The following is a 13,828-nucleotide window of genomic DNA, read 5'->3' on the forward strand; positions in this document are numbered from 1 at the left end:
CTGTCTTTCGCAACGAATACCGAATACTTCACGTCTTCGAGATGGTTCGGTCAACCCAAATTGCAAGGCTAGATGGTGAGGAAATCCTTGGGGGTGTTGAGAGATCTGATTTGCTGATGTTCATTTCAACTAGGCCTTATGCTGGCCGCATCGGTCGACGATGAGCAGGTATGATGTGACAGTGATTATCTGGATGGACCTCGAGCTTATGACACCACCACTAGGCCGAATCAGAGCTTGCTGAAATCAAAAGTCAAGCGAAAATGATCTTTCGGCGGTTAAATCGCAACTCCGCACCACAAGCCAGTATTGAATCTGGCCAGTACTGTCTACAGTAGGTTCACCGCCCATCAAACGAGGGAAAGAAGGAGCAAAGGAACACACGAACACAGAATGCAGGTCTCTAACTGGTTGGTAGCTACACAATCCAGGACGATATCTGCTTCCTATGCATTGCCGACAAGTCTTACCCCCGCAAGCTCGCCTTCACCTATCTTGCTGATGTGGCCTCCGAATTCACGACAACCTATACCCCCTCGCAGTACCTCTCACCCACACTCCGTCCATATGCTTTCGTCGAGTTCGATACCTTTATTCAGCGCACAAAGAAACTGTACCAGGACAGTCGCGCATCTCAGAACCTCGACAAGTTGAACGATGAGCTCCGTGATGTCACGAAGGTGATGACGAAGAACATCGAGGACCTTTTGTACCGAGGCGATAGCTTGGAGCGGATGGGCGAACTATCGGGTCGATTGCGTGAGGACAGCAAGAAGTACAGAAAGGCGGCTGTACGAATCAACTGGGAATTGATGTTGAAGCAGGTGAGTCTATGCTTTGCGCCGGCCGTCCCCTGACTGATTGGCTAACTATCCTGCAGTATGGACCTTTCGCTGGCGTCGGGCTTGTTATCCTTATTCTTCTTTTCTGGCGATTCTTCTGAATCATTGCTCCGCGTGGTCATGCCCTTGGCTTTCCCTTCTGTATGAATGTATGCATAGCTAATACCTCGGCGGTTGCGGGTTACAATCCGCCGAATCAAGAATCCAGAGATTTGCTGAACACGTATCTTATTTGATGCCCTCTAAATCTCATCCTCTTCTTCGTCGAAATCATCTTCTTCTCCCATATCGTAGAGAATTCGACCTCCCTCGCCTGGGCCATCGCCATGCTGTGCGTCGAAGTACGGCAACACAACGCCTTCTCTCTCGCGCCTCTGTCTATCGGTGAGACCGAGCTCAAAGGTCGACGTTGGTTCCTCGTCGCCGGCGGCGGTATCTTGCTCCATGGGAGGATTATAGAGAACATTATCATCAAGTAAGGTCACAACCTCTTTCAGATGCTGTGGCGAGTACCGCGACGCAGGTGGCAGGAGATACCACTCAAGAACACCACGGCCACTCTTTCGTCTGTGTTCCAATTCAATGACAATCCCTTCTGCTGTCCCGGTGCCGGCTAGTCTGTCCAGACGGCTGAGCAGGATACCTTCTTGCTCTTCTTCGAGCCCAAAGACTGGAGGAGCTAGGCTGCGATCGCGAGCAGCTTTCTGTGCCAGAACATGCGAGAATGAATGGAGGGTCATAATACTCGTAGCAAGGTATGTTAGCACAGAGATGGGAGATGGCGTGTAAGGGTTTGGCTGCGGAGCTTCGGGGACATCTTGATGATATGTCACCACGAGTGACGCATCAACCTTGGCCGATGCGGACGTGGGAGCAATGAAAGAGCCGAGGAAGGAGGGCAGATGGAAACCAGGCTCAACTCGTTTTGAGTTCAAAAGAGGATTAATTGAATCAATAAGAATAAGACGTCCTATAAACCCAGTAAGTAGAGTATCACGGGCGGGGCCAGTGCATTAGGCTTACTCCGCGAGGGGTTGGAAGCTGCGGCGGGCTGATAAGCCGCGTTGACTTCTTTGGCTATATCGGCAGTACTCTTGCGGCGAGTGGATATAAAGGCATCGACCCCTTCGGGTTGTTTTAGCGTCTCAAAAGCAATGAGCGTGACATGAACTTTAGACAGCTATCGGACTAGTCAGCATGGCTGTCCAGTCTAGGATGGATGACTCAAATGTCGCTTTCTGGTAATGATGGATGATAATCTACCTTCGCACGTCTGATGTATTCTTTCAGCAGTGGTGTGGCTGGTTGTTCTAAAGAGTCCAAGACGAGTGTGAGGGGCGATGCAGTGTCACGCAGGCTCAAGAGTTTCGAGATCAAGAGCAGATTATGCGTTCGCCTGTGTGAAAGGTTGACAGGTGCCATTTTTCTTTCAATATAGAATACTGATCTCGGGCAATGCCTTTCTGAAGACGCAGATTGACGAGCACACAGGAAGTGGGGTTGAGCTGTGAAAATTTCGCGGTGGAATTTAAAGTTGAGGCTCGACGGGTCGGCCCGCGGACTGCAGCACCCTGGTCCCTGAGCCTGTCTTGTTTTGGGAGCTTTTGTCGTTATCAACTGAGCCTCGTATTGGGCCTTAGTATGATGTTAGTGTTACATACTATCCATAGCGCCGAGCGGTGGTAGCTCATATCTCCTGTCGCCTGGGGGCTGTACCTGGACTGCGAACGGCATAACTAGCCGGTTATCTAAGATGCTTAACCGGTATATGAAGTTCTCCAACCATGGCAGTCAGCCCCAGAGGATTACAAACGGTTTTTGATTGACGCAGAGTATGTCTGGTATAGACAATTGAGACCTCAATTAGGTCACATTTTCTCATCTTGGAGATTTCTGTTCCCAGTGAAAAAAGGACCTACAGCCATGAACTCCTGGCGATATGGACCAACATCTGCTTCTAACCTCAATCATCCCCTTATAATACGGGAATACATATGCGCAACATCAGGGTTGAACTGACGTATGAAGCTTGTTCTCTTCTCGTGTGGTAGACATGGATGATCTAGAACGTACTTCCAAGTCTCAATGAGCCATACCTATGGAAGGTATCTGGAGAGCTGAATACATACCAACAGATCAAAATTATAGAAACAAATACATCCATAGGTAGCATACTTTGATATGGGCCTTTGAAACCTGACGATTTCAAGTAGCATTTGAACACTGAGTTCCATCCTTTCGTGAGATAGTTATGTCTCCTTCGTTTAGTAAGTTAGGTAACAATATATCACAAGTACTGTCCTCCCACACATCTGCCTGTAATATACAACAAGCATGTAAAAAGAGGAAGACTTTCGGGATTACTAGGTGTGCATGTAAAAAGTGAGTTGCCAGAAGAGCTCCTTTGAGTCGACAAGATAGTGCCGAGTTTCAGTCAGCGCGATTCAAATATTTATGCGATACAATGAGTAAACCAAACATTGACAGAGCAACCAAGCCGGGAAGCCCTTAGAAAATGCAATTGTCGAGTCGCTTGGATCAATGTAAGATCTGGAAATAAGTTGTCTATGGAGCGGTCATGAGCCATGTCACAAGCTGCGCGACTGGTCTCTCTCCGTGACCGGAATAAACTTCTCTTTGGACCCGAGACTCAGGCCGACTCACCCATTGCGACAACTTGATACCCTCTACACTCCTATTAATACGAGCGTTTCCTCTATTACTCCTTCACTCTGCTTCAATTGCTCTAACCTTCAAAATTCGAGCAAAATCATCATCATCGATCCTTGGCCGCCCAAACACCCACGCCGTACGGGGCAACGCCCAGACCAGACCAAGCCACTTCAACAATGGCAGAGCCACCTGCAAAGCGTGCTCGTCGAGTTGGCAGCTCAGCCATGTGGGATTCAAATGATAAGAGGCCTCGTGCACCCGAGCAAGCATCAGACCGCGGCCGCGTACGCTCACCAGCCCTCAGAGAGGACAAACGCGACGGCCGGTATCGCTCTCGCTCACGAGAACGTAATGACGGAAGGCGAGAACGGAGCTGGTCTCGAGATCGTCGCGACCGGGACCGAAGAGATGGAGATAAGGATGGGCGTGGGGCTCCGGACCGGAAGAGGAGCATTAGTCGGGAGCGCAATTACGATAGACGAGGTGGGTGATTTCTCAGCTGATGGAAGCTATTTGTCCTGCCATCTCACTGATATGTTCTTTCTAGGGCCTGCACCGAAAAATGTGAAGTTCCGGGCACCTTCACGCTCTCGATCCCCGCATCGCAATGGCACGAAGGCTCGGTCACCACCTCGAGGACCAAGGGGCGACCGTCAAGGTGACCGCAAAGATCCCCGATCACGAGATGGCGGACGGAAGACAGCTGGCGCACAATCAGGACCGGGCCCCTCCGAGGACGCAATGGATCTTGATTTCAAAGAAGATGCAGACGAGGACGAAATGGAAGCGCTTATGCGAAAGGCCATGGGCTTCACCAGATTCCGGACTACGAAGAACTCCAAAATTCCCGGAAATCAGATCTACGCTGTGCGGAAGGAGAAGAAGATCGAGTACCGACAGTACATGAATCGCCAAGGTGGCTTCAACAGGCCTCTCAGTCCCTCACGATGAATCCCCGCTATCAGACTACGACCATGGTTTCACAATTTCCGTGTATTCGATACCACTAGACATTTTTTCTTTTCAATCCTCGACACGATTTGCATTTGCGGAGCATGGTTCTAGTTGGCTTGATGAGTTACTTTCCTATTTTATGGCCCAAGCCTTTGCGGAAATACTACCATTCCCATTAGTCCAAACATTACTGTGTAGTGATCAGAAACAGTATTTGAAACCCCGATTGGTCCAAGATGTACTGTAGAAAACCGGTCATACTGTAGTGGGCTTGGTCGCAGATGCGAGATCTGACTGGACCCAGTGACGTAGGCAGGCCTCTATGGGAACGCGCACATGCGGTCAAAACTTGCCCACTGCAACTCCCTCCAAAGTGGCTTCGTTACGATCCTTAGCTCCCAAATTAGCGCCAAAACTCAAGATGTCGACAACAGGAGATCGCCGTGAGATTGTTATCATTGGTAAGAACGTGCTGTTTTGCGACTTTGGTACCCCGCGCGCTTTATCGCAACTTGCTGACCGGAGCACTCGTAGGTGGTGGCATCATTGGCTGCTGCTCTGCATACTATCTCACGAGACACCCGTCCTACGATCCCGCCCGCCACAAGGTTACTCTCATTGAAGCCTCCGAAATAGCAGGCGGGGCATCAGGAAAGGCGGGTGGTATGCTGGCGCAATGGGCTTTCCCGAGCAACATCGTCGGTCTCAGCTACAAACTTCACGCGGAACTCGCAAAGGAACACGATGGCCCCAACCGATGGGGATACAGAGAAGTCAATTGTGGCCAGCTCATTGTGAAAGGTCGTGCTCTCGCTGAAAACACTGCCGGAAAAGCGGAGGGTGGGAGAACGGAGTCTCTCCAAAAACGCAGTGCAGCGGCTCTGTCCAAGTTGAAGGCTGCCAAAGTTCCCCAAGACTTGGATTGGATTGAGCCGGACCTTCTGCGCGCCTATGAAAGTATGAGCGGACCGGGTGAAACTGCCCAAGTGCACCCCTACCAGTTCACTACGTCCATTGCAAAGCTTGCCCAGGAAAAGGGTGTAAACATCATTCTTGGACAGGTTACAGATATCGCCCGATCAGAGGGTTCTGTGGAATCGGTGACATATACCGACAAAGAATCAGGCGAAACAAAAACCGTCGCCGCTACTGATGTACTAGTTGCTGCTGGGCCTTGGACCAAGAGTATCCTCCCGGAAGTCCCAATCTCAGCTATGCGGGCCCACAGTGTGGTGATTCAGCCAAAGCAACCAGTCAGTGCATACTGCTTGTTCACAAATATTGAAATCCCGGCCAACTTCAACCCGGGAAAGAAGTCACGCCCAACAGTTGCTGCGCCGGAGATCTACGCACGTCCGGATGCCACTGTCTATGCATGTGGCGAGGGAGATAGGACTGTTCCATTACCTAAGACTTCTGCAGATGTTGAGGTGGACCAGCAACGCTGCCAGGAAATCATAGATCAGGTGGGCAGCATTTCTGACGAGCTACGCGATGGTGAGGTTCGCGCTCGCCAGGCCTGTTATCTTCCAAACTGTGATTCTGGATCTGGACCACTAGTCGGCTTGACTGATGTGAAGGGGCTGTACCTTGCAGCCGGTCATACTTGCTGGGGTATTCAGAACGCTCCGGGCACAGGAAAGCTCATGAGTGAGTTCATATTTGAAGGCAAGGCGAAGAGCGCGAACATTAGATCTCTGGATCCACGCGACTTCATGTAAAGTAAATACTTGATAGTGTCACGTGTGGTGTCTATAACTGTCGAGCCAGCACAAGTCCCCCATAAAGGATAACGTTGAATTCATCCATGAATAGGTACGAGACACAGGTTAAGGAAGTGTAGATGTCATCATGTGATAGAGCAACGAAAAGCGGAGAGGGAAAAGTGGATATCGCAATCTGCGGTACGCACATGACGCTAGTCCCAATCTAGTAGGCGGTCATGATAGGTACACCTACAGCTCAAGAGGACAGCTACAGTCAATTGAGGAGGCAACACAATGCGTCATCTCAGATTTTCGGTGTTATTAACATCGCTTCTTTATGCAATCGGGGTTATTGCAAGCGAAGAGGCTAAAGATGTATCCGTCTTGATCAGAGAGTCTGGACGCGCCAGCAACCAGTCCCTGCTATGGGGTCCCTACAAGTCGAACCTTTACTTCGGAGTGCGTCCTCGCATTCCGAAGAGTCTCACGGCGGGATTAATCTGGGCGAAAGTTGACGACTACGCCAATACCCAACAAAGTAAGCGATCTCGGTCAATGGGCTATATAGGTTGACTATGAAGCTGATGTCACGAAAGACTTTAGACACACCTGCGAACAAAATGAGGGGATGGCGGGATATGGCTGGGACGAGTACGATATCCGGAAGGGTGGGCGAGAGACTATCCATGATGCTGGAAATAGTTTGGACTTGACAATTGATTTCATCAAGGTTCCTGGCGGCCAGCACGGAGGTAGCTGGGGATTCCGAGTCAAGGGTACACCCAGAGAAGGCGCAGACCCCGATCAGCCCGTCTCGATGATTTTCTATTCCACCCTCGAAGGATTTGGACATCTGAGCGCTGATTCCGAATCGGGATCTGCTGGTGCTGGAGGCAATGTCAAACTGGAAGGATATACCTCGGAGCTCGGTGATTTCTCCATCGATGTCACCAATGGACCGGGAACGAACATGCATCCCACTTACGATCACCCCAGCTCCACAGACAAGCCACTGGATCGCACCTTTGTCAGCAGCATTACCTTCCCTGAGGAGCAACTTTGGCAAGCAAAGGGGCTCTTTTACACCCAATTGAAGGCTGAGGTTGATGCTGCTCTTGAGCAGTATGGAAAGGAGAATGTCCCTCCTCCGGCTCAGCTGTTTACCGTCGGGCACAAGCCTGGCCAAGGCAACGCTCATCTCGTACAGAAGGTTTTCACTGGTCCATTTGAGTTTGATGTCCTGTTCTCCTCTCACTCTGCTCCCGAACCATTGACACCGGAGATCCTCACTAAGGAAATTGAAGATGCCTCAGCCTCATTTTCTGAAACTTTCGATCAGCTTCTGGCGCCGCAGGCGCCATTCGACTCCCCGAAGTACTCGAAATTCTCCAAGGCAATGCTGTCCAACCTCATTGGTGGCATTGGATACTTCCATGGTGATGATATCGTGGACCGTTCGGCGAACCCTGCATATGAGGAGGAGAATGAAGGCTTCTGGGAAGAGACCGCTGAAGCCAGGGCTGCCGCGCAGCCTGCTGTCGAAGGTCCAAAGGATCTGTTTACTTGCGTTCCCTCCCGGCCGTTCTTCCCCAGAGGGTTCCTTTGGGACGAGGGTTTCCATCTGATGCCTGTGATTGAGTATGATACGGATCTTGCGTGCGTCTACCCCGAAGTTGATCTACTCGTTGACTATAGCTCAATACTGATTTTCACAGGCTCGAGATCATCAAGAGCTGGTTCCATCTTATGGACGAGGATGGATGGATTGCCCGTGAACAGATTCTCGGCCAAGAGGCCCGCAGCAAAGTTCCTCCCGAGTTCACCATCCAGTATCCCCATTACGCCAATCCGCCTACTCTGTTCATGGCCCTGGAAGCCTTCATGGACAAAGTCAAGTCCAACACCAACAAGAGCACCGAGTTTGGATCGTTGGACAACCAAGATGCGACCGCGAGCCTGCGTTCTGCGACTGTCCGACACCCGGAACTGTCTGAAGCATACCTGCGTTCGTTCTATCCGCTCCTGAAGAAACACTACAACTGGTACAGGACCACTCAACGTGGTGACATCAAGTCGTATGACCGCGAAGCATTCTCGACTAAGGAAGGATACCGCTGGCGCGGACGCTCTGTGCAGCACATTCTCACTTCTGGTATCGATGACTATCCCCGAGCTCAACCGCCGCACCCTGGTGAGTTGCACGTTGATCTGATCAGTTGGATGGGAATGATGACTCGCGCTATGCGTCGTATTGCGGAGAACCTCGGCGAGGAGGACGATGTTGAGCAATTCGCCTACTACGAGACAGCTATTACTCGTAACATTGATGACTTGCATTGGAATGAGAAGGAACAAACTTTCTGCGATGCGACTATTGATGAGTATGAAGAGAGTGTTCACGTCTGCCACAAGGGCTACATTTCTATTTTCCCCTTCTTGACTGGCATGCTGGGCCCTGATAGCCCGCGTCTCAAGGCCGTGTTGGACTTGATCAGTGATCCTGAGGAACTATGGAGCGACTACGGTATCCGCAGTTTGAGCAAAAACGACGAGTTCTATGGCACCGATGAGAACTATTGGAGAAGCCCTGTCTGGATCAACATCAACTACTTGGTGTTGAAGAATCTCTATGTAAGTGCTTTCAAATCCCTGTTTTGTTTCCTTTTGTGCGCGTGCAAGTTCTAACATACCCTTCACAGAACACTGCCACTGTTTCTGGTCCTCACCAGGAACAGGCACGGGAGATGTATTCCAGCTTGCGGAAGAACTTGGTCGAGAATGTCTTCCGAGAGTGGAAGAAGACTGGCTTCGCCTGGGAACAGTACAACCCAGAGTCAGGCAATGGCCAGCGGACACAGCACTTTACCGGCTGGACCAGTATGGTGGTGAATATGATGTCGATGCCGGATCTGGTCGCAACCGCACAGACCACTCATGACGAGCTGTGAGCTATGAGGCTTTGATTGTGAAATAAGTCCGTCGCGTAAATTAGATAGTGGTCATTCAGATACCTAAGAAAATTTATCCGACAGTCAAATCCAGTCCTCCAACGCCAAGCTAATACAGTTAATTCATATCCCTGGTTTGTAGCTCAATGTCTGCGGCGGTCATCTCGGTCTCGTCTGCGTTCTGGGTGCCGTCGGCTAAGTGCTGGCGAGTAGCTGCGCTCCATGCGTCGTCGCCGCTGGTGCTCCTCGTCTTTACGACTAGGTCGACTCCGGGATCGGGAGACTGAACGGCGTCTGTGGTGGTCTCGACCTCGAGAGCGTGATCGGGATATGTGACGATGGCTACGGTGATGGCGTTCCCGGTCATCGTGATGTCGACGATGCCTCCGTTCTTTGTCGCGAACAGAGTCTTCACCGCGGTCATGCCTTCTTTCCCGGCGTGGGCTTCGGCTCCGTTCGCGCCTGTGTCTGTGACTGGGGCGGTGTTCCTTGTCCCTAGCCCCCGCATCTGGCATCTCTTCTTCTCTCGGTACCCTATCTTTGCTACCTTCACCTCCTAGAGGAACCATGTTGGCGTTCTCTGTTGATTTTGGCGGCACCGGCAGGCCCAGGGCGATAGCCATGGCTTCCTCCTCGGCCTCCTTGACGCGTTGTATTTCCTCTCGCTCTTTGCGAAGCCGCTCCCCTTCATCTTCATCGGCTTTGGCATACCAGTTTAGATCACGATTTTGTTGCCATCTGCCAACTGGCGCCATCACAGAATGGCCCAGGTAGTTCTCGCGGTGCACGGAGCTTTGGACGTCGGACCATTTGAACTCATTGCGGCCACCACTGTGTCATAGGAGATTAGCGACCTTTCAACATGAAGCATAGATTTACAACAAATTCAACGTACCGGCTGCCTTCTTTGCGTACACTAGCGACCAAATCCATAGTGTGGGGATGTGAGGATGTGAATGTCTTCGAGGTAGTACTCAGACAGGAGGAAGCCTAAGCCTCACGTATTCTTGGCACGTGCGCAGGGCGATGATCCAACCCGGCGGAGTGGTAATTGATTTCTGCCAGCAGAAAAGGAAACTTTTACTTAACCGTCTGACATAGACATGATTCCAATCTTCTGATTTCATGATATCTAGTCTCTACTCTATTAGGTCGTCACTTCAATTTTCCATTTTTTATCTATGACGTGGAGGAAAGTTCTGTATAGTAGAATGACCTCAAAAGTTATGTACAGGTCCAAAAGGCGGAGATCAAGGCGGTATACTCTAGATTGGCCAATTATATGCGACTATTGCCCGCATCAAGCAGGGCGGTCAGTCAACTCACCATCGGAAGCTCGCACCTGGCTCCCGCTGTCAAACGAGTAGCTCTTTCCATAGCTTGATCATGTTCTATTTACAAACTTCCCACCACTCTGTCATGGTCGCGAAGACTTCCCCCTTAAAGGCAATGACAAAACAACTTCTTTTGCTTCATCTTCTCTACCACTCAGACCTCCAACAACGCATTAAGCTTTGTGTATGAGCGCGTTCAGCTTACCCAATGGCTTCTACTTCTCTTGATGAGCAGGCTCAATCATCAGTGCCTGACGTAGAACTTCCACATTATCGGCCCCACGTTCAGGTCTTGAATGTGGAATCTCTAAGAGAACGGGTATGTCCCTCAATCCCAAGTTTATCGGCGAGAATCATGAACTAACTTCTCTATAGTACCCTCTGTGAGTATTGAAGTGTGCACCGACTCGAGTGTTTCTGACTGACCATGTTTAAGTACGGGTAATGCCCCTCCAGCAATAGCTACTTGGAGGTGTAACTTGGTGAGTTGCTTCTTGATCCTGTTGCTGGCCTACATCTGGTCTATTTCTGTTTTCATGGCATCCCGTCTTCCTAGTCTAACACTGATTTGGAAAGGCGGCTCTTTCACAACGTCGAAACCTCCTTTTCACAGCTCATCGTGACGAGATTTATGTATGGATACCGAAAGGTCCCCGCCAGCTTCTTGGCTCCGAGCCCGCAATGATAATCGAGCCGGTGCTGAAGGAACCCGATGCCCAGGGATACATTGATCAGAACAATCCCCACGCTATCAATAGTATCATTGTAGATGATCTGGGTTTGAATGAGGTCTTGCTATTAGCAACAGACTCTGGGAATGTGACCGGTTATGAGGTCGAGGCCATTTTCTCGGCAATCAACCGGTGTATCGCAAGCGAACTCGCCCAGCCGTTCAGTGACTATGAAGTCAGACCTTTCTTTGCAGAAAGTGTTGAGGAAAGTGCGTGGGGCTTGGCTACTCACAAATTCGCTCGCTTGATTGCAGTTAGTGCGAACACAGGCATAATCACAGTATTTGCCTTTGCCTTAGTGGACAGCCAATCCGACAGTGGCCACAGCACCCTCTCATCGAGCTCTGACACACCAATGTCGGATGCTTCTAATGCCTCGGATTCTTCCACTTGGCTATCAATTGACACTGCGGAACGTATGGAGGACATGAAGCAGACCATGCCCAACCATCGAATGCGCAACCTGCGGCTCCGCTACGCGGGCCATTTTGACAACATACCATGTGTTTCATTTGCCAACTTTGACTTGGATCCTAACGGTCTGTGGATGATCAGCACAGATATTCATAACAGGGTTTTCATATGGAGGGTCTGGGATGACCTGGCCCCCGTCCAAATATCCGATTATGCGGGGGAAAGAGATGACAGGGGCTGGTTCGTCTTGCCCATCAATCCTTGCGGAGTTCAACATCATCTCTCAATGCATGATGCATGTGGATGTGCACCACAGCCAATGGTGATCGGCGATCAGTTGATTTTTGACGTGACGCAAGCCGCCGCACTTGTCAAAACCACGTCCATGATCAATGGATCGCCGGAAGATCCAGAACCAAGTGTAATTCTGCCTGAGGATTTCTTTTCTGATCCATCTATTTGTGACCAATCTGCACCCCTACCATCGGACCAAGAGCGACATAGTGCAACGCAACAAACTTATGGGGCTAAGAACATGAATGACAGCGGTGATGCGAACACTCAATCTCTACACTCTGAGTTGCCCGAACAATCCGGACCGTGTCGTTTTCGCGCCAAGAGTGGTGTCACGAACTTGGTTGAAGAGGCAAATGGGCATGATGTACTGTGGAGTGTTCCTACGGATGTTAGGGATGTTCGTGAATACGAGATATCTCATCGTAAGTGGATGATACCTTGGTGCATTGACAGATATGCTAACGCGTCACCCAGCTGTCAATTCCCCCTTTTTTCCTGTTCTCCACTGCTCTCAACGTCAAATCACTCTAGATCCTTATCCGATGGACAGCGACGGTCCGCGATCAGTTTCTCGGAAGCCTTTTAGGTCCTTAACAGACGTATGCGAGACAGTCCTCTGTGACCGCATCAATATGGTCAAGTACTTCCCAGATTCTGGCATCGTCGTTGCAGCGACTCAATCTGGTGCAGCGGCCATCATCACTCTTACGTGGCAGAAGGAAGTTGGCCATAGCTTCCGACTCGACTGGTTACTCCCTTTCTTCTCCCAGGAGAGGGAAGACAACACCCCCTCCCCGCCTCTCATGGGTATTGCAGCAGCCCCCATGCCTGGATTTGAGAAGCCGCAGGACGTACCCTGCATCCCCCGGGATGTCAATCCCAGCGATCCGGTCCAATTCAAATGGCGGATGCTGCATCCCGAGGAAGATGGGCCATACGAACCAGAGCCACTTGAGGGCAACGTTGCTAATTCCCTGGATGGGGATTCCAGCACGGGAACCAAAGTGAAGGCTAAGGAGTGGACACTTCCTGAGATCCACGCTCATGCCTCCGGCATTTATCGTCCCCACGAGAGCTGGCATGGTGTCACCCCCTCGCGCCATTACAGGCTGCTTCTGCTCTTCTACGACCACTCCGTCATGAGCTACGAGTTCTGGTATGACTGGAGGGCGTAACGCCGTAATGGCGGTGAAACTGGGCTGCGTTTCTTGCATCATTGGCGCAAGAGGCGTATTCATTAACCAACCAAGATATCTACTCATGATATCTTAGTAAACGTGCATGTCAGAGTAGATGAAAGGTTGAACAATATGAAATCATGATCAAAGAAAGCAATCTCACCGAATTTCCAATTATAACAGCATATAACAGCAGAAAAGGTAGAGAGACAAGTTCGGCATCGCAATACTTGTGGCTTGAGGCTCAGCCAAGCTGACATGTGATTGGTCCGATGCAAAATAAGCTTAAACTCGGGGTCTCACTCACCCAGAAGTTAAGAACAAGGTTTGTCTTTTCAAGGTCGCACGTGCCACAGGCGTTCGTCGAACTTTAAAATGGCCGAGACTGGGCAAAGGTACCGTACGCAGTACGAGTAGGTGGGCTCATGCTCTGTATGCTTTTCAAACGCATACGATCAAGCTTTAGAAATTGCCATCTAGCACTATTGTATTTGGACGATGATGGTCAAAGCTAGGGACGTCACAGATCCTAAGTCGAACACGGTGAGAGTAAATACAGTCCCATGTCAACTTGAGAGAGACTAGTGACATGCAACGAAATCAATGTTGGATTGAGGGTCATGAATAAGGCGCTATATGCATAGAAAGTATATGACTTTTCTTGAGTGTCAATACAGAAATACCATGCGCATGTGTGAAAGTAGCAAAGAGTAGAGCGAGTAAAGATAAACAGTAAAAAGAGGCAAGGGAC

General features: G+C 50.3%; 6 protein-coding genes across 6 annotated transcripts; 4 read left to right on the top strand and 2 right to left on the bottom strand.

Annotated features, from left to right (window-relative positions):
* Window positions 1–41: 41 nt before the first annotated feature.
* On the top strand, window positions 42–943 carry N7515_004193 (SNAP receptor SEC22; the record flags this gene model as incomplete). Its single annotated transcript, XM_056664937.1, has 5 exons — window positions 42–75; window positions 134–168; window positions 225–334; window positions 419–824; window positions 881–943. The coding sequence occupies 5 exons, from the start codon at window positions 42–44 to the stop codon at window positions 941–943; spliced, it is 648 nt and encodes a 215-aa protein (XP_056523994.1).
* A 141-nt stretch (window positions 944–1,084) lies between these two features.
* Window positions 1,085–2,264, bottom strand: N7515_004194 (Elongator subunit IKI1; the record flags this gene model as incomplete). The annotated part of the gene is made up of 3 exons (XM_056664938.1): window positions 1,085–1,812; window positions 1,866–2,022; window positions 2,106–2,264. 3 exons carry the CDS (start codon window positions 2,262–2,264, stop codon window positions 1,085–1,087), a joined length of 1,044 nt encoding a protein of 347 aa, XP_056523995.1.
* A 1,427-nt stretch (window positions 2,265–3,691) lies between these two features.
* On the top strand, window positions 3,692–4,466 carry N7515_004195 (SNUT3/LISCH7 family protein; the record flags this gene model as incomplete). The annotated part of the gene is made up of 2 exons (XM_056664939.1): window positions 3,692–3,998; window positions 4,063–4,466. The coding sequence occupies 2 exons, from the start codon at window positions 3,692–3,694 to the stop codon at window positions 4,464–4,466; spliced, it is 711 nt and encodes a 236-aa protein (XP_056523996.1).
* Window positions 4,467–4,890: 424 nt separating this feature from the next.
* cwh41 (mannosyl-oligosaccharide glucosidase) lies at window positions 4,891–9,123 on the top strand (the record flags this gene model as incomplete). Its single annotated transcript, XM_056664940.1, has 6 exons — window positions 4,891–4,930; window positions 5,004–6,186; window positions 6,484–6,713; window positions 6,772–7,831; window positions 7,891–8,806; window positions 8,875–9,123. The coding sequence occupies 6 exons, from the start codon at window positions 4,891–4,893 to the stop codon at window positions 9,121–9,123; spliced, it is 3,678 nt and encodes a 1,225-aa protein (XP_056523997.1).
* A 118-nt stretch (window positions 9,124–9,241) lies between these two features.
* On the bottom strand, window positions 9,242–10,056 carry N7515_004197 (MMtag domain-containing protein; the record flags this gene model as incomplete). Its single annotated transcript, XM_056664941.1, has 3 exons — window positions 9,242–9,597; window positions 9,671–9,954; window positions 10,019–10,056. 3 exons carry the CDS (start codon window positions 10,054–10,056, stop codon window positions 9,242–9,244), a joined length of 678 nt encoding a protein of 225 aa, XP_056523998.1.
* A 609-nt stretch (window positions 10,057–10,665) lies between these two features.
* N7515_004198 (uncharacterized protein) lies at window positions 10,666–13,074 on the top strand (the record flags this gene model as incomplete). The annotated part of the gene is made up of 5 exons (XM_056664942.1): window positions 10,666–10,776; window positions 10,833–10,840; window positions 10,894–10,939; window positions 11,034–12,321; window positions 12,374–13,074. The coding sequence occupies 5 exons, from the start codon at window positions 10,666–10,668 to the stop codon at window positions 13,072–13,074; spliced, it is 2,154 nt and encodes a 717-aa protein (XP_056523999.1).
* Between the last annotated feature and the right edge of the window lie 754 nt (window positions 13,075–13,828).

Source organism: Penicillium bovifimosum (assembly GCF_028826915.1).
Source record: "Penicillium bovifimosum strain IBT 22155 chromosome Unknown utg000003l_segment0_segment0, whole genome shotgun sequence".
Lineage (NCBI taxonomy): Eukaryota > Fungi > Ascomycota > Eurotiomycetes > Eurotiales > Aspergillaceae > Penicillium > Penicillium bovifimosum.